Consider the following 27,734-nt stretch of genomic DNA (forward strand, 5'->3'; position numbering starts at 1 on the left):
TATCTGTGAGAGTATCAGTATCACCCCCACCCCACCCCCCCACCCCCTGAATCTTTTGAACACAAATACCTGTATCCTGTTTTTCCACCAAAAAAATTCAATTACCCTGTCGCAAATCCATACAATGACATGAACAAGCACCATGATTGGCTCCCAGACTCGTTATGATGTCACAAAATCCTGCTTCTGTGTATGTGCTTTAAACTGACATTCAAGGCGAGTGTGGAGAAACTTTCCACCTGCAGCAGATGAAGGTCATACATCCAGAAATGACTGTAAGCAAAACACGTTTTAAAAAAAGAAAAAAAAAAAAATAGTTGAACACTGGATTCATACAATAAGCTTGTCTGTGTTAATCTGATATTATCTATTACATGTTAATTCATGATGGCAAAATTAATATGAGAATCAGTTATTTATTAGCACCAAAGCTACTAGTGTGAGGCCAGTAGCGCAAAACTGTCATGGCCATGAAGGATTTCAGTCAATAAAGTCACGTTGCGGATTGTAAAGTGAATAATTGTTGTACATTTCGCAATGTTTTGTTAATTTTGTTCCCTGTCTAGCGCTGCAGAAGACAGGCTGAGAAATGTGTCTGAGTGTGCTTTGTTCCTGCATTGAATAAATTTGAACTAATGCCAGTATCAACACACGGAGCGAACGTTGACAATAATTCATTCTCTGTTCTTTCTTTTTAATCAACAAGTAACGTTTCTGTAAAGAGACACTGTATGATATTGACTTTCCAAGATCTTTTGTGCTCTGCAACGAGGAACCTGAGGGCTCAAACTTGTGGTCGGGCAAAGCCATTGTATCAGTCTGTCACAGGTCAGCAGGAACAGATAGAGAGTTGTTGTTGCGGATCATTGATGGCCCACTCAAGGTCACTTCAGTGTGGGCAATCTGGGCATGTTGTTTGGCCTGTCCTGCCTGTCTGTCTGACCTACATCTAACTGCACTGGCTAAATATATACAGTAGACCCCTCATTACAAAGCTTCCAGATTAATCTGGATGAAATGTGAGCACCGTTTCACTCTGCGTGTGTTTGATTGCAGCCGGCTCTTCACAAGCTTCCCCAGGCTGACTTTCCATCTCAGTCAGTCTCTCACACATGTGCTCATTATTCAGGAAAAAAAAAAAAATGGCAGATGCAGGCATTCACACAAACATGGCACACGCATACATATTATCATCTTGTGAATAAGACAGGAGCTATAGCCACAAAAGGTCTACCCATTCAGAAACAAACCCTCTCTACATTTACAGTTCACAGTATGTCTCTTTGAATTCCAGCCTATGTGCACAAGCTACACTTTGCAGTGCCTCATACATAATGCACCTGCACATACTTAATCACACAGGTGTGCATTCTTTTAGGAAAAAAAAAATCACACCCAGTTTAACTGCACTACTGCGGTACAGTGTGTGATATAGGACAGGGTTCTCTTTGTTTCATGTACACCCCCCAGTCCTGTCAGATACACTCCTTCATTAACCCTGTCATGTTGAAAATGCATTTACATGAACTGATGTTAAATTGGATGTTAGTCAACACTCATCCAGTTGAGCTGCCAATGTTTATGTCAGTTTGTATTTGTACTACTACTACTACCCCCTTGGAGTATTTATCCGTTACTTTTAGCTAACTATTTGAACTTTTATTTGTTACTTTTATTTCAACTTTTGATCCATCATTTTCTGCTCATTTTTTTCAACCATTCTTTAGCTATTTCTTCCATTTAGCAATAAGATTACTACAGCTAACTATTTCAACCATTTAGCCATTAGCCTACTTCAGCTAACTGTTTCAACCATGTAGCCTTTAGCCTACTATAGCTAATTATTTCAACCTTTTCAACATTACTTCAGCTAACCATTTCATTTAGCCATTAGCCTACTTCAGCAAATTATTTCAACCCATTCACCATTACTTCAGCTATTTCAACCATTAAGCCATTAGCCTCCTTCAGCTAACTTCTCCATCTATAAATTTGAATAAATTCTAATTGATCTAATTCTACCATTATATTTACCTAACCATATCAATTGTTATTTACTATTAGCTACCTATTTGAACTGTTGATCCATTAGTTGATCCAATAGTTTAACTGTTTCAGTTAACTATTTCAACCATTAAACCATTACATTTACCTTTATTATAATTAATTGAACTGTTTCTCATTACTTTAAGATAACTGAGTCATTTATGCCATATTCTCAGCTAACTGTTCTCTGCTTGCTCACTAACTAGTTTTTAAACACTTATTGTTCAGGTGTTACCATTTACTCACCCGATGGATTTTTTTTTTTCTTCTTCGAATTGTAATTCATACTTTTTCTAATTAGTTGAACTACTCTCCAATCATTTCATGTATCCCCTTGGGTACCCCCTGGGTTATGAGTACCCCTGTTTGGGAATCACTGATAAAGTAAGCCAGCAAAACACACATTTGGCAATTCATCTGGCCCTCCTGTGTTCCATCCATCCATCCATCCATCCTTTTAGTACCAGGCAAAAGAAACATCCCTGCACACCTGGTGAAGCCTGGAGAGGTAATTACAATCATTTGGGCACAAAGACTTCATTGGGTCGCTGTTAATTTGGAAGTGATGGTGGTGTGGGGGATTCTTCAGTTGTCAGGGGATGACATAACGCAGTGACGCCACTCGATGATGTTATAGCATTCATTATCTTTTCACCGCTCCTTTTGGCTTTCCTTTCAGTAGAAGAAGGATAAAGAGGCATTGATTGGCTCGTTGATTGTACCTCAAATTTCCAGAGGCTCTTTCATCATCACGCTACATTACCTCATGCTGTAGCACAGGCAACATAGTTCCAAGTAGACTCCTGGACATGTTGATCCTGCACAGGAGATGAAAACAGTGACCACGCTGGAGTATAATCCATGTCGGCTATTTAGCAGATAAGATTATGAGCCCAGCAATGATTGTATCCATTGCTTAAACTTCGCATCAGCTTTCGAGATCTGCTTTCATTCTCATTCGCCGGGAACAAGGCTTAAAGCTTGTGATTGGGCTTAATAGGCATTTATGGGGTTAATTTTGGAGGGAAAATCTTTTCCTGTCTTGGGGGTGGGTGGAGGAACGTTGACGCTTGGAGGCTTATGAACCCGCAAGTGAAACAGTAATGAAAACACTTTTGACCTGATTTCAAGAGCTGGAGAAAAAGACATAGAATAGATTGGTAAGGAGGATTTGAAGTTACAGACAAAGACAGACACACAACAATATGTTAGGAAGGCAGAGCTGCATGCTCTTCTCTCTCTCTTTTTTCTTTTTCTTGTCTTGCCTGCCTTGCTTTTTCACTAGCTCCCTTTCATTTTTTCCTGTTACCTTTCTTGTCTGTTTCTGTCTGTGTATCTAATTTGGCCACCCCGTCCAGCAAGGAATAGCTGTCACCCCAGGGAACAAAGTGCTAGATCTTGCTCTTTGGAGCAGGAAGTTGGCACGGGGCCAGGGGTGGAAAATCTATACCCGGTTGCATAATATAACATATCTTTACCTCAGATGAACTCTGAGGAGGCCTGGCAGCTGTGAGCAAACAGAGCTGGAGGGCGGGAGTTTGTGTGTTATTAACTGACTCCGTTTGTGTGGAAGTGTCTGTGTATGTGTTGAGTATGAGTGCGCGCTCTATGCTTCTTGTGACTTGTGTTTGCTGGCTGGTGCTGCAGGCCCGAGGCTGTTTGAGACCCCCTTGACAGTCAAGCAGAGTGCAGTAGAGTCAAATAGACCCTTGTTGAAATAAAAAGCGGAGATCAGAGTAGAGTAGAGTTGAGTAGAGGAGGCAGAGGCCAAGCAGGGCTCAGGGTTAGACTCAAACACAACTCTGTGGCTTCTCCTTTTGGCCCAGCCAGCCAGTAACTACTATCCCAACTACAGCTGCACCGTACTCTATGAGGGAATTCAGATATAAACTTTCTGCTCTGTTTAGGCTCAGAGAAATAGCTGCAGGATTAGTGTGCGTTACATGGAAAGTTGTATATTTGACTGGAAAATTCAGTGCAGGATGAGGATTTCATGTCACTGCTAAAATATAAAACACAGATGGGCCAGATTTAGCTTTACCCTGCGAGTTCATGGAACAGGACGATCTCCACTCCTCAAACACTCTTTATGACAGTTTATAAATTCACTTCCACGCCACACTCTCTGCTCTCCTGTTATTAAGACGTCAAGATGGCCTCTGAATCAAATTCCTGTAGGAGCCCTTGTTGTGATCGTCTGCGACCATGATTGAGAAACAGTGCGCGCCGCTCCTCTTTTGTGGCTGCAGCTTCTGGAGCTCTTGAAACGGGATGCAGAGGGAACGGACCTGAGAGCGGTCAGCTGGCTGACGGGTGGAATCGCTGTCAGTCTCTTCAGTGCGCACAACGTCTTTAGGAAAGCCTCGTGAAACTCAAACTGGGCTCATTATGGTCATCATCTGGAATAAAGCGCAATCATCTCCGCCACCTGCAGCAAGCCGCGGCGCAGAAAGGACTCTTGCAGGCCTTATGGACCTGTCTGTTACAGTCGCGTATCAGTTCATGCACATTTATTCTATTCATTGTGTTGTTTTTTTATGCCCCTGCCTTGTTTTTCCTCTCCATCTGCACACCTGAATAGAAGTATTTCTAAACTAGAGTTAGGACTCATATGGGGACCACAAATTGACTGTATATTGCCGCCAGGCTGTGGAGATTTATGATGAAAGTGAATAGGGATGGTGTGGGCGGGTATGCAGAGGTGCATATTATGGTGCGCTTTTTTTAATGTTTTTTTTTTTTTTCATGCTTGGAGGAGCTGAAGGCCTTGAGAATGGTGTAGAGGAATGAAACAACAGCAGAATTATTTTTTCTCTTTCCGTTCAGAAAGACAGAAAGATTATAGAAAGAAAGAGCGCAAAGAGAAAAAGAAGGGGATGGGAAAAGAAGAGAGGGGAATGGGCGGGAATGAAAGAGGCCATAGTCTGTGTATTGTAAATACAGTAGACTGGGGAGCACTCCATGTCCTTTTATTTTTTCTAGCAGCATGATTTGTTTGATTTGCTCTCTATCAATCAGCGGAGGATGTATTTAAACGAACTTGAAGTATATTTGAGAAAGCCTCTTTATAGCTGTGGCTGTTTGTATTCTCCTTTTACTTTCCTTGGAAGCAGACCGTGATTAAAACAGACGATATAGGCGTATTGTATTTCCTAGGGGATTGGAAGGAATGCAAATGCATCATAACCATATTATACTAGTTAGGAGTGGTGTGTGTTGCCAAGCCTCTGGATACAGGAGAGAGTAGACGCAGTTACACTGAAGGGAACCGAGTCCCACAAAGAGCCAGAATCCCACAACTGCAACAACATGAGAGGATATCTGACACTGTTGGACTATATTTGACATTTCATAGGATACACACACAGCACCAAAGCCTTCACTGCATGAAAAGCCAGGTTTCTCTGTCTGTTCAAAACTTAACAGAGGAAACCCCAAAAAAAAGTTCCTCTTTCTCTCCGTGTGTGCACGGATGAGTGTCCGAGCACCGCAGAATCCGTTTGGCATTTTTGTTGTGAGGGAAGCATGTTGTTGGTGGGACTTTGGCCTGCACAATCCCTCCTCTGTTAAAACAATGCGGCAGTTGTCCTCCCTAACCTAATTACTCCCTCCCGGGGGAGAAAGGCAACAGCACCAAATCCCATAGTTAGGAGCTCTGATCTGGGCTCTGCTGTAAGAAAAGGCCTCATTCATTTCCCTCCCTCCTTCCACCACACATGCTAAGACACACACACGCTTTCTATTTTTCACTGCGATTGGGTTTGGTCCGATAGATGCTAATTATGCTCTAATATATCCTGATATTCCTCTTTTATCTGTGTTCTTGTTATTATTGTTGTAAATGTATTAATTCAAAGGAATTATTGCAAGCAAAAAGGTTGGGCAGTGCCATTTTTGCTATGATTTCTACTGATTCATATATGCTAAAAAAAAAAAAAAAAAAAAAAAGGTTAATATACCTTTAGCCCAAACTAAAATATAGTTATTTTGACTCACTGTTAGACACAACAAGCTCAAATTTCACCTTTACAGTATCACAGATTTGTTTTTTGTTTTTTTTGTTGTACATGTGCATAAAACATTCAGAGCTCTAATGGATAAACATATTATGACTAAACAGTAACGAATAGTGACATGTGCATTACAGTAATATAAGAAAATCACACTAACCCTGAACAGCCCTTTGTCTTGGATGGTTTTCTATTGATAGGTGCAGAGTAAATGTACCTCAGTATGGCAATATTGACTCAAATTGTCACTCAGTGTTCACGTTATTTTTTTTACATTTCTGTTGTGTTATGTACCCAAACTAAAAATGTGATTATATTGACTCAGCATTAGACACAGCAAGCTCAGAACTCTTTCTGTCACACATGCATTGTTAGCTGAGAGGCATTCAAAGCAGAATACTACACTACGACACAAAATAGGTCAATTTATATTTAATGTACAAATGAGTTAAAAATTTACTGTCGAGTTGTTGACCCAAGCTACAAAATGCCCCTTGCTTTGTGCTTCATCTCACTATCTAATTATGTGCAAAAAGCCTGAAACAAGCCCTCTTATTTCTTGATGGTGCACTCATCGGTGTTATCGGAGGAATTTGCGGGAAGCGAAACATTTAAGCTAAAAAAGCTCTCAGACGTATGTGTGGATGGCTCCGTTAAAGCTTCGCGTCTATCCTTTGTTTTGCCTTCCTCACCCTCCCTTACCTCCCTTCTCTCATCGCTGCCCGCCGTCACTTACTGGCACAGCGCAAGGTTTTGAAAACTTTATTACTATGACTTCAGACAAGGAAGTCCGCATAGGAAGAGGGGAAAGGGATGTGTGTGTGTGTGTGTGTGTGTGTGTGTGTGTGTAGCAGCATTCACCGAAAAGAGCACAGGGTGTTAAAGTCTTAATTCTCCCTCAACCAACCTGTTTGGTTTTGTTTATTTGTCTATCCTCTCTCAGGAAGATTAGAGCAGGCATTGTGTGGAGGCTTGGGAAATAAAGCTTGAAGTTTATATTTGGAGATTGTTGCGGTGCTACGTTGTTGGTCTAGACTGTTAGGGTTTAGACGTCTTTGTTTGTTTATCTGGAAAAAGAAAATTCCATTTGTTGCCACTGAGATCAAGATTTCTTTTGCGAGGGAGACCTGTTCACGTACAGTACAGCGACAAAAAAAAAAAAAAAAAAAGATATTACCCAACAGCATTTATTTGCATTTTCTACGTGACATTTCAGATGGTTGGATTGACTTTGTGCCCATTCTTGTTCAGTCTGCTCCACACTTGGAAGTGGAAGTGTAACACACCACATGTCCTGGTGTACTCGGGGCATATAAGGAGACAGTAGTGTTTGTATATGTGTGTGTGTCTGGTCGTGCAGTGTTTGTCTTAGGCCGAGCTCCTTTCCTGTGGTGTGTGTGTGGGCTTGAATCTGTCCGGCTTGTGTGGACCCTGCGCCCTGTTTGTGCGGCTCGACTCTCGCCCTACGGCAGAAGCGGAAGCTCTGCTTTAACAGCATTAGCACGGCTCTTCCTTCAGCCTCTGGCCAACTGTGTTAACCCTATCACTGTCCTCGCGCTCCCCTTCTCTATTCGTTCACCGGCCTCCATATCTTTTGTTTATAGCTCATAGGTTGAAATGTTCTGCATGTTTTCTGGGTTAAGTTCTCTCAAATTCTCTGTCTTTGTATGCTCTTCGGGTTCCTCCAGTCCTCTGCTCTGACCTCTATTTACTGCTAATTTATGAACCTCTCCTGTTTATTCAGCCCCCGTGCCAACTTGTGAAACCTGCCTGTCAGTGGCAGCCATGATTGACTTTCTCTTTCATTATTAACCCCTTTGTTCTCATTTAAGCTAGCAGTAAGTTTATTAACCCCTCATTATGCTTTAGTTCAGCACTTCCACAGACCTTAAAAATGGGTCATGGCTGTTTTTTTAGTGTGTGTGTGTGTGTGTGTGTGTGTGTGTGTGTGTGTGTGTGTGTTTTACTTGAATTTAGACCCCACATTGCACGTTTGTCTGCACAAACCTAATCTCAACGACATCAAAGTGACCTCTTTGCTTTGCAGTTATGTGGCCCTGCTAATTAAAGGGAGCAACCATCACTGAATATGTTTCTGGAGACGTTTTCAAGAATGCAAATGCAAAAAGCAAATAATTGCTGGAAATTCTCTCCCCCTATTCTTTTATTCTTTCTTTTCCCTTTACCCCATTCCTGCCCTCCCTCCTGTTCTTTGTCTTTATTCTATTCTTTTTGCCAGGAGATGTCCTTTATCACCGCTCATACAGACTCATACAGCCACACCTCTGTCAAATATTCGCCCCTGGTCGATGCTTTTTGCCCATGGAGGGAACCAAACAAATTACAGCCCTACAGGCTGCACACTGAGCTTTTTGCTTCATTCAAGAATCCATACAGGCAGGACCTTCGATCATCAGGGTTTAATTAATAACTTATGGCTATGGCTTAAGCTCAGTTACTTGGCTAATTTAAATGGAAACGTATAAAGATAAAAAAGAATATATAGACAGGAGGCCATGGGGGGGTGGGGGGGGGGGGGGTGCACAGACGTGGAGGGTGAGACAGTGGGGGTTGTGAGTTAGGGATTGCGGCAAAGCATTTGCATAAAGGGCAGGGCAGCATGCCCAATGGTGGAAAAGGTTGGCATCACGCCTTTCAGACTGGCAGAGAGGGAAGACTGGAGAGAGAGAGACAGAGGCGGGGGGGTATAGTCAATAGTGCATCCCTTGTTCAGAAAGAGGAGGTCCCTAGCTGTTGGCAGGAGAGCAGGCTAAATCTCTAGTTTGATTGTGTGCTAGATTGCCCCTTTATTTGTCTGATTGCAAAGCGTTCAACACTGCATTAGTAGTGGGCTTTACTTTCCTGGAGCCTTTATGCAGGGGGGAGTTTTTCTGTCTTGGCCTGGTCTGTGATTGTCACTGCACATATGTCTCCGAGTTTATATTGTGTGCAATCAGCACATCAGGCAGCCGAGGGAAAGTTTCTGACCTGTGTGTTTTATCAAGCCCGCGTTGGTCTCCACCCTTTATCCCCGAGCATCCAGCTAAGGTTAACGACTGTGTTGATTTAGCTTGATGCCATATTCAGATCTCAACTATTTACAATTTGCACAGGGACACATAGACAAATACGGGCCTGAAGACAATTGCAGGGAAGCAGCCAGTGGCTCTTTCTGACTATCTGTGTGTGTGTGTGTGTGTGTGTGTGTGTGTGTGTCTTACCCTCTGTCTCTCAGAGCCACAACACTGCTGTTCCCCTCATGCCGGCTGTGGTTGTGGTGATGTCATGGTAGTAGAGAGTGAAAGGGACGATTATTTAGCGTGGGCCTGTTATTTCTGGCCCTGCGTCCGTAAGCAGTGCATATAGAGTCTTGGCGTTCTCCACATCGGTCATTATGACCACCAAGAATGTGATTCTGCAAACTCATCGAGACCGCAAACCTTGGTCATCCTTTTAATTTAGGGCTCTGTGGACGCTAATTAACAGTGCTGATGTCAGGTTACTTTATACTCGAGTTCAGGGATATTAGTGTGAGTGAAGGGATTTTTTTCAGTCTCACACTGAACAGTGTTTAATTGTAACTTGGGCCCTAATTTTGTCCAAGATATCAAAACATATACAGCCAGTAAATACATGAAATGGAGAAGGATATCATCACATTTGAGAAGTAAATGCTGCTCTTATCACTTAAATGATTAATGATAATGACATTTCCAGATATACCAGATAAGGCAGGCTGAATTTTGGGGAACTTTAAACAAAACCATGCACAAGCCATGTTGAATATTTCCATTTGATGGAGGCTGTAGCCATAAAAAACATGGTGTTTTGGTTTCGGTGGTGGAAGAAGGACACAGATCCTTTAAGCACCAATCCATCACTGTCAAAATACTCCATCACAAGTCAAATCCCTGCATTCAGATGATAAAGATAAAGAAGTATTAATTACCAAAATATACTCGCAGTCTGGAAATTAAAGTTCTCATTCTGCAGAAAAATGACCCCTGTGACTGATGCATTATTATATATGACGTTATTAGATTGTTAATAATGATGCATCAGTGTTTAAGTAGTATTTTACTGTTGTAGCAGGTCGAAAGCAGAGCTACCTTAAACTGCTTTAAAGGCAATTCAGTAATCCAGTTTCCTAATGTGGGGGGCGGGCACCATTCAAAGGGTCATCACATAAGTCTGAGGGAGATGATTAATGGGAAATAAGAAAAATGCTGTGAAAATATTTGCGAAATATTGGGTAATTTGACCTCGTTGGGAGCCGAGGAGTCACTGAAATTAAACTCAGGCATCTGAAAACCCCAACTAGGCACTGATTTTTGTAAAGGATTACCACTCCCTATAATCTGTAAGGCAGTGTATATTTATGTCATGTATCAATAATATTGTTAACAAAACTTCACTGACTATTTTTTCCTACTTTAACACAGTTTTTAGGGAAAACCAACCAGATGTTCTAGCGCCCATAAAAAAATGGTGCATCACTATGTTTGAAGTTAATGTATTGTAATGTATTACAACACCACTGAAGGCTTTGAGGAGTACTAATAAAGCGCTCATGGTCTCTCGTAAATCAGCGTGAACCCAGACATCGTGCACCTGGTGAGCGGAGGGTGGAGATAAAGCAGTATGACTCACTATCTGCGAGGCTCGAACCTTTCAGGCGAAAGTGCATTTTCCAAACTCGGATAACATTGAGTATTAATCGTGGTATCTGTTTCAGAGAACCAGGCGGATGTTTCCAGCCTCCTTTGGTGCAACAGCACTGTTTGCAGTCGGGTTTACCTTCAAACGGGCAACAAACACCAGTGTTCTGCTCGAGCGCGCTGCTTGTCTCAGGCTTGAAAACACAATCGTGTTGTTTCAGCTCACTTTCTTCTTCCAACAGTGTGTGAAAGGCTGTCTTTGGCATTTCACACTCATCTCTTTGAAAAGACGAGTAAAGCCCTACAGCTTTGTTAAGCGGCAAGTTAACACATGAACCTGAAGATCCTTTTCATTTCAGGCCGTGTTGAAACTTCTAATTCCAAGGGATCTTTTCATAAGAGGGGTGATGGTGTAACATCCCTCTGCTTTGAGCCTATTGATAAATCAGTGTGCTTGTAATTCCCTGTGATGCATGTCAAGTGGACTATGCAGATCAAAGATAATGTGGTATATACTAGTGAAGGCCACCAGGCACCGGCTGCTCATATACTCTTAGAATGATATGATATCTCACTTCTATGATAATGTTTCTGACGTGTGCATCAAAAATGCATCACCTTCCATCAAACTAAAATAGGAATGCAGGATCAAAGAGAATGAATTTGCTAAATGCATTTCTTTGTTGCAGGCCAGGAGCACCGTGTTTACCGATTACAGAGCTGGTTTTTACCAGGGTAGAAAATTAACACCCTCCACCAGCCAAATGCTGCTAAAAGCTGGCTGTGGTTTCTAAGTTTGTCTCCTCTACCAGCCACTTTGGCAGGATTATTATTTGGATCTAAGTTTGATGAAATTGTGGAAATTGGCTGGTGTATTTTTTTTTTTTTTTTTCGGCGTACGAGTTTAAATTGTTCTATTTAAATCTAAAGAGATAAGGCAACAAAAAGGACATAATGTCTTGGTCCAGCTAGTATAGCATCACTGTCACTCGTCTGCACTGGCAGCAGTGTGAGCAGCAGTAGTCTGTTGGCTGGCACAGTGAGAAAACACTCAGTCATGGCTGTTGTGGTGCTGAGTCGGCCTGCCCAGGCATGGCCAATCACTCACGTGCGCACACACACACACACATACACACACACACACATTAGTGAGACGCAGGGCGGTTCCTTCATCCAACAGCACATTCTTTGTAGACAGCGGCAGGCGGGTCGAGGGAAGGAGGTTTTTTGAGCATGTGTGCATGCGTGTGTGCAAAAAAGTAATGTGTGTCATGAGGCGTAGAGGTACACGGCCTTGATTTCACAGGTGAGGCCAAAGATGCACGAGCGTGACATCAGCAGATCCATGTCAATAAACAGCATGATTAACACATGCCACATATATATATATATTTATATGTCAGTGTGTTCCTGCTCTCCTCCCACACCCGCTCATCAATACTGTCATCTTCATCCAAGAAGATCTGCACGTCCCAACGTGTATCATACCTCCTCGAGCGGGAGCAAATATTATTTTATAAAATCTCTAAAGACAGTTGCAAAAACAAAATAGCCTGAGGCGATCTGGTTTATCTTGATCTCATTGCCTTTGGAGCTGATGTGTGTCTTTTCTTTTGCAGGGCACAAAGCCCTCTTCGTTCTCATGTCTGCGTTGTGTGGTTTGATTTGAAGTGTAGGATGGATCAGTGTCTGGTGGAAGCAGGCCTTCACGTCAAAACAAAATGTAATATCGTAGCTGATATTGGTAGTTGCAGGGGGATAAACCAGGAGCTCCAGAGCCAGGGGTCGGAAAGGGCCCAGTTGGTTTTGCAGTGCAGCCAGGCAGCGGAGCCCCTTTGTGGGACTGGAATGTGCCGTGCGTGCCTCTTCCTCGGCTGGTCCCCCGGCCCCCTCCCTCACACGGCCCACCCTGGGCACGTTAGCACGCAGCCACCGCAAATTGCTTGCAGATTTTTCACACATAGTAACGTGCTGGTTTGTAAACTCGGAGAAGTGCAACCGACGCAAGGCGCTGAGCTCTGTGGATCTGTATGCATCACTTACTCACCACAGTAACAGAGAGTGTGGGCTGTTCTGAGGGACTTTCTCCCCTGTCTTTAAAATTCAACCCTGTGTCCCCCCTGATATGATTAGTGTGTGTGATAACAACGGAGGGTCGTGCAGCAGGCCCCGTACCTTGTTCTGATTACAGTACAAAACCACAGCAAGCTAACGATAACCTGCTTTCTGAAGCATCAGGAAACAGTTTTGGATGTAAAAAAAAACTGCTTCCTGATAGACATTTTCTTTTTGATAGACAATTGAATAAAATATCCTCATCTGGATGAATCCAAATGCTTTGTTTTTAAGATTAAATATCACAAGCCACCAGCCTCTAGCATCTTTGCACTCTTAAGCAAATGATTGAAGCTCTTTGCACCTCCTAGCTCTGTTTCCTCCACCACCTCCCTCCCTGCTCTGGCTCTGAGCTGGGGTCAGAGGGAGCCGGCGTCGGCCTCCGTCCAGGGTCAGGGACACTCAGCTGGGCAGGAGAGGACGGAGCCCAGCCTCACCAGCACAGGGCTGCGCTAATGAAGGGCCAGGCGGCTGCGAGGCCCTCAGGTTATGCAGACCATGGTTTAATTGGTCTAATGAGATGCGGCTCATCCTCGTCGAGGTCAGGTACCGCAGGACAGAGCAGGACAAAGCAGGGCAGAGAGACCTGGCCATTATGGGTCAGAAAGAGCAAGAGACTTTTAGCGCTGCCTGAGTTTGCTGAGCTTTTCTTAAGTTAAAGATATTTTCGAGTGGAACAGGAAACTCGTATTTGGGGCATTGAAACGGGATGAGATTATTTGGATAAAACATTTAACTGTTCTTTGGAAAACAAAACCTTCAAATCAAGGATTTATCATAACAAAAAAATAATACATATGACTGTGCCAGAGCTTTGATTATTTGGCTTGAGGATTTGGACTAAAGAGTAAAGCCCACTTCTACCTCCATCATCGGAAAGTCAGACAAGTTTGGCTAAAAACAAATGAAACGGAGTCCACTGATCATTCTCTAATTTTAATCTCGTTTGCCTTCATTTTCCGTGCATTTGTGCATTAGAGATTCCCTTTTCAGCAGGCAGGGCAGCCTCCTGTTAGCTGCTTTATTTATAATAATATAAAACTTCATGTGATTCATTTATTTGCAGCATTGCAGTTTTATTTTTAAGCAGCATACAATCATGGAAGAAAATGAAATGAGTATATAAGGTATGTTCAGATGGAGTGGTCAGCGGGAGCGGTCCACATTTAAAAAAATAGAAAATTCTGATCCAAATTATGAGACTTAATGGAAATTATTATGTTGTTTTTAGATCTACTTTAGATAAAGAAATAGAAAAAACAATAAAATGTAAATGATTGAGGCGCTAAATTACCTCACAGCAATCAATAAAATACATTTTAATGCTCTTCATGCAAATAGATATGTATACATATAGATCAACTCTTCTAAGGATGGACTCTTCTCTGTTCATCCAGTTGGAGCTGGAGATGCATGCATGAGTTTCACAGGCGCACTAATGAATCAAACTCTGGGTTTTTTTGTTTTTTTTTTGGTTTTTTTTCAGAGCCTTTTCTCTCCTCAGTGAAAGAGTTAATCTGAAGTTGGCAGCCAACTCCACAGTCTCGGTCAGACGTGCGGAGAATAGAAAAATAAAGGACTTCAAAATCATTCCTTTTGTCTCGTCATAGACTGTTTAAATCCAGCCGAGGGTCTCATGCAGCTAATTCTGAAATTGAAATCGACGCTCCTGCAGTGGGAAAGCGGGGGTTTGGGGGGCTTGACTTGTGGTCTTTTTATTATTATTATTATTATTATTATTTTCATTAAAACAGAAAATACAAGGACACACTTTGTAACATTTAAGAGTATTTATTTTTCTTCTGAAATAAATAGCAGTCTTATGTAAAGAATGTGAGAAAACAGGTGAAAGCGGGCTTTGTGCAGCAGAACAGAGTCATTTCCATCCGCTGGCTGTCACAGTGCGCAGCGTCCCGGGTCATTCAGGGCCTTACAGGAAGGTGCACCTCATTCACTCCACACACGCCATTTTCAGTCCATATTTTCATGTGTTTCGAGGCTCTTCTGCCAGGATTAATTGACGTCGGGTTTTAGTAACGGTGAAGCACAAATGTGTCGCTTGAATGCCAGCCCGTCTTTTTTCAGCTTTTTTTTCATCTCCATGTTACTGCTGGCACACTCCATCGATGATGTCTTCACTCTTTTTGAAGTATTCATATTTTAAGTGCCCTATGAGAAGACAGAGGGAGGAGGGGGGGGGAAAGGAAGAAGTGATGGTGCATTTTTAATTATTTTGGCTGAGTTTTGCGTCTTATTAACGGAGTCAGGATGATATTTGAGGGAATTAGCCAGAGAAACATGTTGGTGGAAAATAATCCATGACTTTAATTGGGTGAATTTCGGTCTATTAGAGAAGCTCGAAGGGTTTGTTCATCTATTTTATTTTTTTATTTTTTTTTATTACCAGGCCTGAAATGTGACCCATAATGCATCACGTGTTGCGAGAGACGTTCGAATGTTTTTCTGGGACTTTTAAGGTGAAGGTAATGAGATGAAACAGCTCTTGTTCGAAGGCGATCAGGTGCTTGTTGTAAAAATATCACGAAAAAAACACCGACAGCACCGACTGCTAATTGATAAGAAGTCCGAATTAAAGGCCAAGCGCATTTGGCTTTAATTTAATTTCCAGGTAAGGCGATAAACCGAGAGACGCCTTCCGTGGTGCGTTTATGTTCCTTCGATAACCCCAATAAGCGTTCAGTGCAGCCGCCTGGGCGTCATCCAGTCTCGGTGTGCTGCAGCAGATAGAGGAGAGCTCACCCACGGAGACTCTGAATGATGGTTTCACTCCCTCCAGATTTGGCACTTTGAAAGAATCTGCATAACAGTTATTCCTGGAAAATAAATATGGGACTTTTTCAGCTCATGGAAGGCAAAAAAAAGAAAAAAAAGAAAAAAAAGCATAGCTAAGGAAAATGACTTAAACCCCCTTGTAGTCAAATTCCAGTGACATTTGAATGGTGGTTTATTTGCATTTTGGCAGGGTCACCCAGAAACGCTTAATTTTTCACTGAAAAGCAGACACACAGGAGTCACATTCAAGTGCCAGTTAAGTTTCCTGATTTTTGTACTGCAGGTGGTGATGGAAACAGAAATATATTAAACTATGGTGTCACCTTTCTCTCTCTCTCTCTTTCTCTCTCTCTCTCTCTCTCTCTCTCTCTCTCTCTCTCACACACACACACACACACACCACAGTGAGATGTGTGGACCCCTTGGCTTCCTTTGTTGCTTTATCTAACCATACATCAGAGGTCTGCATCAGTCAGTGACACACAAAACGAGCAGGGATGAATGTGGAGGTGTCCTTAACTGTGTTCATTAGGCTGATGCTCAGGGCTCGAGGATGAAGCCGAAACGCATTGTTGGGAGTGAGACTGAAGGCCGTAATGTTTGTCAGAGGGAGAATGGTGGCCGTAGCGTTGCGTGTGCTTGTGCGTTTGAGTGCCTGTACATTTGTTTCGAGTCTCAGAGTGGAATCTCTGGCTTTTTAAGGATCGCTGTGACTTCAGATAATTTGCAAAAAAGCTAATTTAGCTCTGCAGTTCAACTTTAAATTGTTTTCACTATTGGTTAATCTGTTGTTTACTTTCTCTGTTAATCGTTTTGTCTATAAAATGCCAGAAAAGTGTGAAAAATGCCTGTTATAAATTTGGTGACATGTTTGAGGGTCTTTGTTTTTTCTGGCCATCAGTCCGAAACTCAAAAGATCTGCACTTTTGTGTCATTCAGGACAAAGAACAGCATCAAATCCTCTTTTTCAGAGGCTGGAAGAAGGAAACTTATTGTCATTTATAACTTGAAAAATGACTGAAAAGATGAATCAACAATCAAAATAGTTGCAGGTTAATCTTCTGTTGATGGTGTCAGCTCTACGCCTGTGTTTGTTGCATTCGCTGAGTGCGCGTGGACCAGGTCTTTAGGTGATATTGGATAGGCTCTGTTGCCTTGGCAGACCTGTGAACGATGTGAGCAGCACATGAAGGATTTCCGTGCACACTGAATTCTCCTCTTGTCTGTAGTTTTTGTTTGGTTTCCTTCTCCCGGTCTGTGATTCGGCGGCACTCGTGCCCTCAGCCTTGCTGTCTGCGGAGCAGGTGCAACCCTGAACGACATGCTTCACGATGAGGCAACATGGCAGCCGTCGCCGCTCGCAGACCGAACGCCAGATCCTCCCGAGAGTTCAGGAGGAAAGCAAATTTAGGACTGGGGATTTCATGGGGGCACATTAACACTCTCGCTGGCCGTTTCTATCTGCTGCTCGCAGCGCCGTTCAGTCCAGGCAGATTGTGTTTCCTCTGCCTGCTGCCTCCCCTCTCTTAAATTCTGTAACCATTCTTGTATTTTGCCTCTAAATCATCTCGTCATTGATTTGTGTGTGTGCAGTCAGAGGAGTGTGGCTGCCTGGGTTTGTTTCTCCCTCTTTGTTTGCTGTGGTAAACCCACGAGCAGCTGCCGGTGGTGGGGTCTGGAGGGATTCTGAAGCTGTGTGTCCTCTCTTTGCCATCCTCTGCCAAGGTGGCATTATGCAAGCAGAGAGAAGGGTAGAGAGAGAGACAGAGGAGCGCAGAGGAGGGCGGGGGTTTGTGTGGGGGGGCGAGGGAGACGAGCCGACGGCGGCCATAGTAAAGATGGAGGCAGGCTGAGGGCTGCGAGGATTGGTGCAGGAGAAGGCTCGCTCCCCTGAACTTTGCCTCCGTGTCAGAGTGGAACTTGTCGATTTGGCAAATTGTGCAGCGTCGGACAAGGCTGCTCGCTCTCTTACACTCCCACCTGCTCCCTCCTGCTCTCTCTCTCTCTCTCTCTCTCTCTCCTGCGCGCTCTCTCTCTCTCTCTCTCTCTCGCTCCCTCTCTCATTGCCACTACACCAACCCCCCCCCCCACCCTCCCCACCCTCTCCTCTTTCTCTTTTCCCTCCCTTTCAGCTCTTGAAGCTAACGCATTGGCTGGGCTACAGGCATCTTGTTGCCAAATAGGTGGGCCCTACTCGTGTTGGCAAAGGCTCAAGCAATGGTTAGGGAAAGAACGCGGAGAGGACGAGAGACGGCGAGCGAGAAACAGAAAGAGAAAGAGAGAGAGTTGGAGAGAAAAGGGGAAAAAAGAAGCAGCACTCGGCTTTGCCAGCGGTCGTATGCGCTCGTCCAACATTGATTCGGCTCTCTATTTTTTTTTTCTTCCCTATTCTGTGCTCTGCTCTCCCTGGCCCCCCCATCTGTGTGTGTGTGAGTGTGTGCGTGTGTGTGTGTATGTGTGTGTGTGTGTGCGTGTGTGTGTGTGTGAGTCTTGCGCCGGGCCCAGGGATCAGAACAGACACCACTACCAATTACACTTTGCCAAGGATTTTTTTTTTTTTTTTTCCCAAGGCTGATTTTTTTTTTTTTTTTTGGTTTTTTGGAATGCACAAAGGACTGTTTATTTTAAGTGCATCTCTCCCCGTCGTTGAAGTTTTTAATTTTTTTTTAATTGTTAACATTTCTATTTTTACTTGATAATTTGCTACAAGTTTTTAATCTGTCTTTTTTTGGTCATTTTTTGCTGTTGTCTGAAGAGCTGCTGGCTGTGGTCCTGCTGCTGTGAATTTTCTCCTTCCTAAAATCTTCAGGTTTTTAGTTATGGTTTTAAACTTTGGCCCGCTGTCTTCACTGAGCAGCACATTCTGCTAATTTTTTTTTTTTTTTTTTTTTTACAACCCCTCCCCCCCTTAAAGTTTTTTTCATCTGCTAATTCTCCACACCCTGCCAAACCAGCACTTGCTTTACATTGGGGAGCGCGGGAGGAAAAAAAAAAAAAACTGGTGCAGGAGATTTTTTTTTTTTTTTTTCACTTTAAACGCTGTGCCAAATTTATGATGAGAGTGCAAAATGGTAACTACCAGGCCGTCTGTCTTCCTCTAGCAGTGTGGTTTTCTGTGGTGATTTCTGTCTGCTTTCAGTTTGTTGTGGAAATGTGAGTCTGGTTGGAGCTCCCTTGCATGGTAGCAGAGATAGGAAATGGTATGGCTGATCTTTTAGCAGCACATTTCAACAGTGGTCTTGTGGCGGCAAAGCTTGGCGGTGGTGAGCGACCGGTGTGTGGCAACCCTGGCACAGGAGCGCTGTGGCGAGATCTGGGCTTTGTTGCCCAGAGATATGTAGTGAAGGTATTATGGTACAGCAGAATAACTTTTCTTTTTCCAGCAGAACAACCGGGAGCGCAGCTTGGCTCAGCTTTTCACTTGCTTTTGGATTTTGTATTCATGCATCTCGCAGTTGTTGTCCTTAATGTTCTGGTGTGTATTTATGAAAAAGGAGGCTTTGCATCTTACAGTTAAGATTCTTTTAGTTTAATTTGCTGCATATTTATTTGCATTTTATCTGAATGGCAAAAAAGCTAAAATATTTTCACATTTTAATTAGAATATTTATTTGAATTGCCTTTTTGGAATTGAAATATTTCAGTGAGCTGTGTATTTGAATTTTAGATTAAAATGTAATTAGAATAATTAAGATTTTACTAACAATACCAAAATAATGACTGTATTATCATATATTTTAGAACATTTTCACTCTATTGCCTCTTTTTCATTGGAAATTGTCTAAATGTTGTAACAGCTTTATTTTGAACATTTGCATGCTCTCTTTCAATCTAATTGGCTTTCCAGCATCCTAACACCACATCGTTGTCTCTCTCCTCAGGATGAATTTCATCCCTTCATTGAGGCCCTCCTCCCCCATGTCCGTGCCTTCTCCTACACCTGGTTCAACCTGCAGGCCCGTAAGCGCAAGTACTTCAAGAAGCACGAAAAGAGGATGACCAAGGACGAGGAACGCGCGGTGAAGGACGAGCTGTTGGGGGAGAAGCCAGAGATCAAGCAGAAGTGGGCCTCGCGCCTGCTGGCCAAGCTCCGCAAGGACATCCGGCCCGAGTTCCGCGAGGACTTTGTGCTCACCATCACGGGGAAGAAGGCCCCCTGCTGCGTGCTGTCCAACCCCGACCAGAAGGGCAAGATCCGCCGCATCGACTGCCTCCGCCAGGCCGACAAGGTGTGGCGGCTGGACCTGGTGATGGTTATCCTGTTCAAGGGCAGCCCCCTGGAGAGCACGGACGGAGAGCGGCTGGTCAAGTCGCCCCAGTGCTCCAACCACGGCCTGTGTGTCCAGCCGCACCACATTGGAGTGACGGTCAAGGAGCTGGACCTCTACCTGGCCTACTTCGTCCACACACCAGGTATGTGGGCAGATTTACCGTCGACACCTGGTGACAAACACGCACAGGTCACTATGTAATGTGTCACACACACTTTGGCATGTGAGTCGCACCCTTCCCTTCACTATGTGCAGAGCTGAGCCAATGCCAGGCTTTGATAAACACAGTTAGAATTAAGATAACGACCACATCTTGACATTTAAAGGGCCAGTCTGCGCCGCATAATCTTTCAAAAATGTGTTCCAGATAGATGTTTCTATCTGGTTTAAAGAGATTCGGAGAATTTGACAGCCATGCTTAAAACCTGTGTTTACTTAGAGATATGCTTGCATTGGTACATTTGTTCAAGTATTTGTGTGCAAATTTGTCTAAATCCAAATGTGCATGTTCTCCAGTGCCATCTGTAAACAAAAGCATCTGCAAACCTGTTTATCTGTGTGTGCATGCATGTGCATACGTGTGTGTGTGTGTGTGTGTGTGCGTGAGGCGGTTTGTCATGTGTCTGTAATCCATGTGTATGTTATTGTGCGATTGGTGTGTATCAGTAGCGGTGTGGTGTGTGTATGTGTGGGTTCTTTTGTGTGTGTGGTGGTCTGGAGAGTGCAGTGACAGCTGGCCCAGTCCCAGGTAGTTTAGGAGGCAGAGAGAGTCAGCCTGTCTGCAGCCTCAGCCACCTCAGCCTTACGCCACTCTCCAAACACACACACACTCGCACACACACTCTCTTAAGTGGACACACACAGGAGATTTCCCTCAAACATAGCTCACCCAAGCTGCCCTGTTCGTTGTCTTCTGGTTTGACACACACACACACACACACACACACACACACACACACACACACACACACACACACACACACACAAGTTGAGACTTTGAGCGTGGCTCTGCTTCTGTTGGTTGAGGAGATGTTTTATTTTTCCATATTCAGCACACACGTTTCCTGCTGTGACCATGAAGTTAAAATAGAGGTGGTGAAAATATGAGTGTTATGTGTAAACAAGCCTGCATGCATTCATCTCTGAGGGCAATTTGACACGGTCAAATGTAATAGACCCAATATTCAGTTAGATCCTGCAGTTTTTGGACCATATACAGATATTAATACTGCATTTTATTTTTTATTTCATTTCATCAAGGACGATTCTTTTGTTTTACTCAACAGCAGTACTAAAATGTTGAAGCTAAATTAGCGTGGCAATAAATTATTAAAGTGCATTTTTTTATTGCTGTTGCAAAATAAAAACACTTTTTTTTCTGGTGTAAAACAAGAAGATTATATTTGGCTATAGCCATTTTAAGCTATTCAAATTCTGTGTTCATTACTGGGGTATTACAGCAGCGAACACAACTGTTATTCTTTGCAAATAATCCACTTTCATCGCAGCAAATCTAAATCATGCACAGCATTACATTTTTGAAGTGTGCAGATGTCATAATTCGGTTTAAAAATGCAAACTGGAGTGAAACTGAAAAAAGAACCCAGCTATTGAGGGTGCGTCTGTGGTGTAGCAGCTGTGTGTCAGACAAACGGTAGCTCTGTATTTATATATATTGTGTCCTATATCTGAGTGAGAAGTGTCATTTAGTGTCACACTCACAGTTGAGACCCAGCTTACATTTTGACATGTGCAAAGATATCATTTGCCTTTTCATCATTAAGCTGCTTCACAGTTACAGTCCAGCTGCCTGTTTCCATGATTCAGGTGTTTGCAGGTAGATCAGGTGTAAACCCTGGCTGCCTCATCACACACACACACAGATAGACCCTTTCTCTGCCCTTTGCTATTATCCTGGGTCTCTTACCACAGACTGGCATACAGTTACAGGACCTTAATTCTTCTCCTTGGCAGGGAGGAGCAGCGTTCCTCTGTGACAGAGTACCCCTTGCCAGGCTCCTTTCAGCCCAGTGTGTAACTCTGCTTGAGTTCGCGGGGCCTCCGTGAGCGCCTCTTCCTGTTCCACAATGCGCCGTGGCGAACCGCGGCTCAGATTAGCTCCCAGCGCAGCCTGGTGCCCCTCGGAGTAAAGCCTTTTTTTTTTCACTCTGTGCCAGAATCCAGCAGCCGCTCACCCCTCATACATACACTCGATCAGCCTTCATCTTACTGATTTGTGTGTGTTTCTGCATCACATTTGTCTTTCTTTTTGTACATATGTCAGTGGTCTTATATAAATATTTTTCAAACATCGCTTTTCGGTCGAGAGCGCACCATCCCCTTAATTGAATATAAGCAGGTTTTTTGAACTGGAAAAGCCTTGTGTTCCATCACAAATGCTAGTTTTTGTCTTTCCTGCTTGTCTGAAAAAGCCGAGTGCGCTCTAAAAGCCGCATCTGCTGACAGAGTCCACTGATGTGGGAGGGAGACGGTTTCTCATTCTGGTCCTGCTCAGCTTTTCCACGGCAACCTCAAAGGCAGCCTGCACAGCACCTTGCATGTATGACTAAAACGGAGGAACGGAGAGAACATTAGGAAACAACCTAAACAAAAAACATCCACTTGTATCAGCTCAAATTGCTGTGTTTTCCAGGCGGCTGGCTGGGGTTAACCAGAGTTTACAGAGGACAGACAGACAGTGGCTCCATTCTAACCTTTGGGGTGGCAGCGTTACAGTTTTATTCTTAGCTCCTCATTCCAGGGTGTCTGTGTCTTGCGGAAGCTATCAGTTGCCAGCCCTGATGATTGGACCACGGCCGTCTCACCCGCCTGTCCCCGCCGCGGTGTTTCAGTTCTCTTGTCCCACTGATGTCACTGTCGCCAGCTGCAGGGGAGGGGGGCTCTGCTTTCAAGCGGTGTGATTGACAGAACAGGAGACACACACACACACACACACTAACCCCCTCCTCTGTTTCTGCTTCCCTACAGTACAGTATGTGTCTCTGCTTTTGTCCAATTATAGACTTGGACCCTTCCAGGCGGGGCAGTGAGAGCTGGGACAGATCACAGCCGCTGTACTCTGATCTGCGCTTCTGCTCCACAGCTGCAAAGAAAGGTTCCACTACCAAAAAGAGCCTGGTCATTTGCCTTTTCACTAATACCTGGCTGAACACAGCACAGACGCTAGAACTGGCTGATGAGGGTCGCCCCCAAAAGCGCTTCATGTCCTTTTTTCACTGATTCTGCTGCATCTGATGATGATAACAATAATGCGTTAGGGGTGTGGACGAAGTGAGGGAGATTGGGGGGTGGGGGGGTGGTGGTTCTGATCTCATCTTTGATCACATGTCTCTGGAAACCAAGTCTGGCTCGCCAGTTGGGCGCTGAGGGCCTTCCTCCACCTAGAGACCTGCGGATCAGGTCATGTTTTTCGAGCGTCGTGTTCCATATTTGTCAGTCTGACGAAGCCACACGGTTCCAGCATTAGTCATGTTTGGAGCCTGAACGGCTTCATACAGCTTTCATTACTCGAGCTGTTATGATAAAAAGATGTTTCTGAAAGTGCAGCCTCCGTATCTGTTCTCTGCGCTGGAGACAGACGGACCGAAGAGGTGTCCCGGGCCAGGCCTGAAAGCCAACTGTGTGTGTGTTTGTGTGTGTGCCATATCTCCACGCTGCCACGGTGCTCGTAAGATGTTCATTTACCCATCAATGTGTCTGCGCGCGTAGTTCCCGACATTACAAATGGCCAAGAGAATGCCTTTTAACAGAGGCGAACAAAGAGAGGAATCGACAGGGAGACAGACAGCCAGACTGAGAGACTTAACGCCGGCACGTCACGCTAATCCATCAAACACATCTTATCTGCTTTGCCCAATATCCTGAGCTTCAAAAGGAGGTAACATTATCAGATGCAGTTACATAATGAAGGAGAGACCAAACAGGACAGAGTGGGTTGTTTGTTTTTTTCACACACCACGATATATACACGTGTGTTATGACATATAGAGGCTGTGCACTGTGGCTCTGCAGGGTTATACCAGCAGCAGCAGCAGGCCCATACAGTCAGGTTATGTCGTCCTGTTAGTTGTTGAGTGTTTGCAGCAGAAGAAGAAGAAGAAGAGAGAATCATAATGATTAAAAGGGGGAAAAAAAAATCTCTCTCAGTCTCTTCTTTTCCTTGGCTGAGCGTGTTGTGCAGAGCAGAGATTTCTGGACGGAGAGCAGAATTGTGCTCCAGTGTTCTGGCACCGGTCCGTAACCCGGGCCGACAGAGAAACAGAGAGTGTCGGCGCCGAGGGAGCCGCATTCATCTGGTGTGAAAAACACTGCTGGTCCGACACTTTCAACGGAAACTTTCTTACGCTTTGTTGTCATTTGAAATAATGTGCCCAATAAAGTTTGAGCTTTGGCGAGCCCCTCTCGTGACGGGACAGCGTCAGTGACACCGTGGTGTTTTAATATGCACTGAGGCATAGGGGCCTCCGACGGGCCCGGTTTGGCCCGTTTTCAGAGCCCCCAGTTTTTCCACTTGCTTTTTGCAATGTATGTGTGTGTGTGTGTGTCATAGAAGGAGGGAAAAGAGAAAAGAGGAGAGGAGCGTGCGGAGTGTAAGGAATTGCTGGTAAACAGATTATTCCAGTATGATCGGCCCTCCAAATAAATCGGTGAAAAGACAGAAAACCGTTGACGCTCGGTCAGATTCTCTGACCTCCTTCAGCCGATCGCTTTCAACTTTCCACCACTCTATAGGTCCGACTGCTGAGCAGCTCTATGGGCTTGGTAGCTGGCCAACCTGCTTCATATTCACTGTAATTATCCAGTTTAGTGAATAATACTGGAGAAGATACACAAAAGACTGAGTATATGATTGAATTAAGTCTAATTTTGAAACAAAGGTCAGGTCTTAGCTTTGCAAATAGAAAAATTCCTTGTACCAGAAAGTGCCTATTGTGGGCAACATGGATTAGCTTTATTTGCTAATTTCACTGTACAGTGATTTTTAATTATTTGTGTAATTAAGGTTAATAAATAAATGTTATGGTGTCTCTTTTAGCAATTTAGCAGCTCAGCTCAGTTCACTTTTTTAATGCTGTCGCAGACATTTAGCAGACAGAAATATATTTATTCCAAAGAAATTACATTTCTTAATAATATGCATTAAAGCAACATTAATGAGTATAGCAAACACACGCAGTAAAATAAATAAATACAGAATTTTACTGTATTCCTGAATGGATTTTCTCCTTTTAAAAACACAAAATAGGCGCACATTTTCCCCCTCGTTTCTTTGTGTGTGTTATTTTAACACCGTGTGTGAATTTGCATGACCAGTCCTCTCTCCCTCTGTACAGGCGCCAGGCCTGAAATCTGTCTGTCCCCTAAAAACATACGTATCCCCGCACAGGAGGGGCGGCTTGGCTTCTCAGCTGCTTGAGCCGAAGGGCAAAGAGCAGGAGGAGAGGCGAGGTGAAGACAGCAGAGGAGTAGAAAGGAGAGGAGAGGAGAGCGTCTTTCTCTGGGCTGCCTCCCAGCAGCCAGATTCTGATCGGTCCGCCTCGCGCCTTGTTCCCTCGGTCCAGTGGAGCACAGCACGGGGAGACTGCCCTGTAATTGGGACAGCTCTTTCCATACGGAAAACAGGACCGGAACACGGCGACAGCGCCGAGTACACATGCCCCCTCTCTGTGTGGATTTTTTTTGTTTTGATTTAAAACCGTCTCCAATTCAAAAATGATCAATTATACGCAAACAAAAATCCTCTTACATTAAAAAAAAACCCAAATAAAATCCTTGAAATGAACACTAATAACGAAGAGATGAATAAATATCTCCCTTTGATTTTTTTTTTTTCCTCTGCCTTATTTATTCTCTCATTTAATGGTAATAAATGTCAGTCACTGCTGTTAGGATGATATTGAGCGCTGATATAAAGTAAAAAGAAAAGCGTAGAATAAAGATGATGCAAAATGCCATGCTGGAAACAAAGAGAGAGGGAGGGCAGATATTCAGGCTAGTGGGGCTGGTTGGCAGCATTTGGCACCCAAAGCTGCAGCTCTGTTTAGAAGGTGCCAGCTTTTCAAACCGACACAGTCTCTGCCAACTTCTCTCCTTCTGATCCTTTTCTTTCTCTCTCATTTTAACATTTTTCCCCCCATATCCTTGTTTTTGCTTAACACATCTTCCCCTCTGCGCGTCCCCTTACGCCCCTACCAGCACTCCTATGGTTGCTTTTTCACAGCGGGGTTGCCAGAGAAAGCGGGGCGAACATGCAAACTTAGGTCTTATTTTGTGGAGATGTTGCCGCGTTGAATAAAACGGCTATCGTGTTACCAGACGTGTTCTCTCTCTCTTTCTCTCTCTCTCCTCTCTCTCTTTTTTTTTCTTCCTCCAAAATATTTTCCACGGGCTTTTAGCAGAGAGCGAACATTGTTTCTTGATGTGATGGTGCTGCTGTGGATTCAGGTCCAAAACAAAATGGAGGATAAAGCGCTGCTCCTCTCCAATCAGAAGAGAGAATGACTCCACGTGTGTGTGGGGGGACATTACTGGCAAATTAACAATGCCGAATGATCTCTTCTTTTTATGTGAATTTAATTTTTGCCCTTCCATGTTTTTGACTTTTGCTAAATGTCTCCTGGTGTCTTCCTAGACGTCCTCATAGGCAGAGCAGGAAACGGTAGTCAGGATTAAGGGCTGACGCAGTGTACATCATTGGGGACAGGGGCCCTTCGGAGATAAGAACTGGTGCCATGAGTGATTGGAGAAAGTGTTAACTGCTGGGTGTGGGGGTGGATGGAATTACTCAATAATGATCAGAAAATTAGAGCCATTATTGAGGGAGAGTAAACAGGCCTCTCTAAGTGTGAAAGGCCTCTATTCAGCCAGGACCAGGAGCAGGACTCCTTTCTTCCTTTCATGGATCCACCCATGGCCTCGAGAGCCCGGCTTTTGTTGCCTGAAATAACAGAGTGAATATATGGGGTCGCAGCGGTGGGGGTCCCGTTCCCAGTGCGCAGCACAGTATGGACTGACTGTAAGCTGCACTCCATATTTATCCATCCTTTACTTTTGCTTTATTTCCATGGCAAACTGAGCTCTCCATACTTAGTTCTTAATCAGACTAACTTGTCTAATTAACTTGCCTTGTCTGATTTATTAAAATGTGTGTAGCTGAGTTCCGAAATTCTGGCTTATAGTGTTTCTGTGTGTCTCTAACTGTGCCCGAGTGTCTTCTTTCTATTATCATCACTAAGAAAACGCAGCCCTTCCTCTGACTCCTGCATCCTCAGAGCTGATAGTCAGGGGAAGGTGGGTGTAAACTAGGCGCTAATGCGACTACTTCCGCGTGTGTCAGCGCAAATGTTCTAATTAATGGGAAATGGATAAATAAATAAACTCTCCATGTCTCTGAGCAGCTGAACAGCAAATGCTCCGCTCAGGCGGGGACAAAGAAATGACAAGAGGGATTTTCACTGTGAATAAGCCGTCGGAGAGAATAAAGGAGACTGTGTTTCATGTTTTTTTTCCCCCCTCACGTCACTTTTAAGCAACTGTAGTTCACAGCTCCGCTCTTAGATTAGGAAGATTTGATAGTAATAATAACAGTTTTCTGTAGCTGTTTGAAACGACTACTGTTGAGTCTTTCATGCGACTCCAGAATTTTATATTGAGCATCACTGACTTCCTACGATAAAAGCCATCGCTGTGCTATTTTCTTCCTATCCATCGCAGTTTGTTTGGACTCTCTTCAGCAACATACCTTCACTCACCTCAGTGTCATGAGTTTATTGGGTAGTTTGTCCTTCTCCATTCAGCTCTGCCTCCTTCAGTCTTCCTCT

At 43.9% G+C, this 27,734-nt stretch overlaps 1 protein-coding gene across 50 annotated transcripts in view; it reads left to right on the forward strand.

Annotated features, from left to right (window-relative positions):
• nfixb (nuclear factor I/Xb) overlaps positions 1-27,734 on the forward strand; it is a 130,282-nt gene that overhangs the window by 20,487 nt on the left and 82,061 nt on the right. For 26 of the 50 annotated variants that reach the window (XM_076752782.1, XM_076752754.1, XM_076752765.1 and 23 more), the window contains one exon: positions 19,504-20,035. In XM_076752782.1, the coding sequence (XP_076608897.1) occupies positions 19,504-20,035 (532 nt within the window). Of the gene's footprint in view, positions 1-17,858; positions 18,969-19,503; positions 20,036-27,734 lie in introns of those variants that run through there. The other 24 variants (XM_076752761.1, XM_076752779.1, XM_076752776.1 and 21 more) reach the window with 9 other exon arrangements.

This window comes from Chaetodon auriga, chromosome 16, assembly GCF_051107435.1.
Source record: "Chaetodon auriga isolate fChaAug3 chromosome 16, fChaAug3.hap1, whole genome shotgun sequence".
In the NCBI taxonomy this organism is placed as follows: Eukaryota; Metazoa; Chordata; class Actinopteri; order Chaetodontiformes; family Chaetodontidae; genus Chaetodon; species Chaetodon auriga.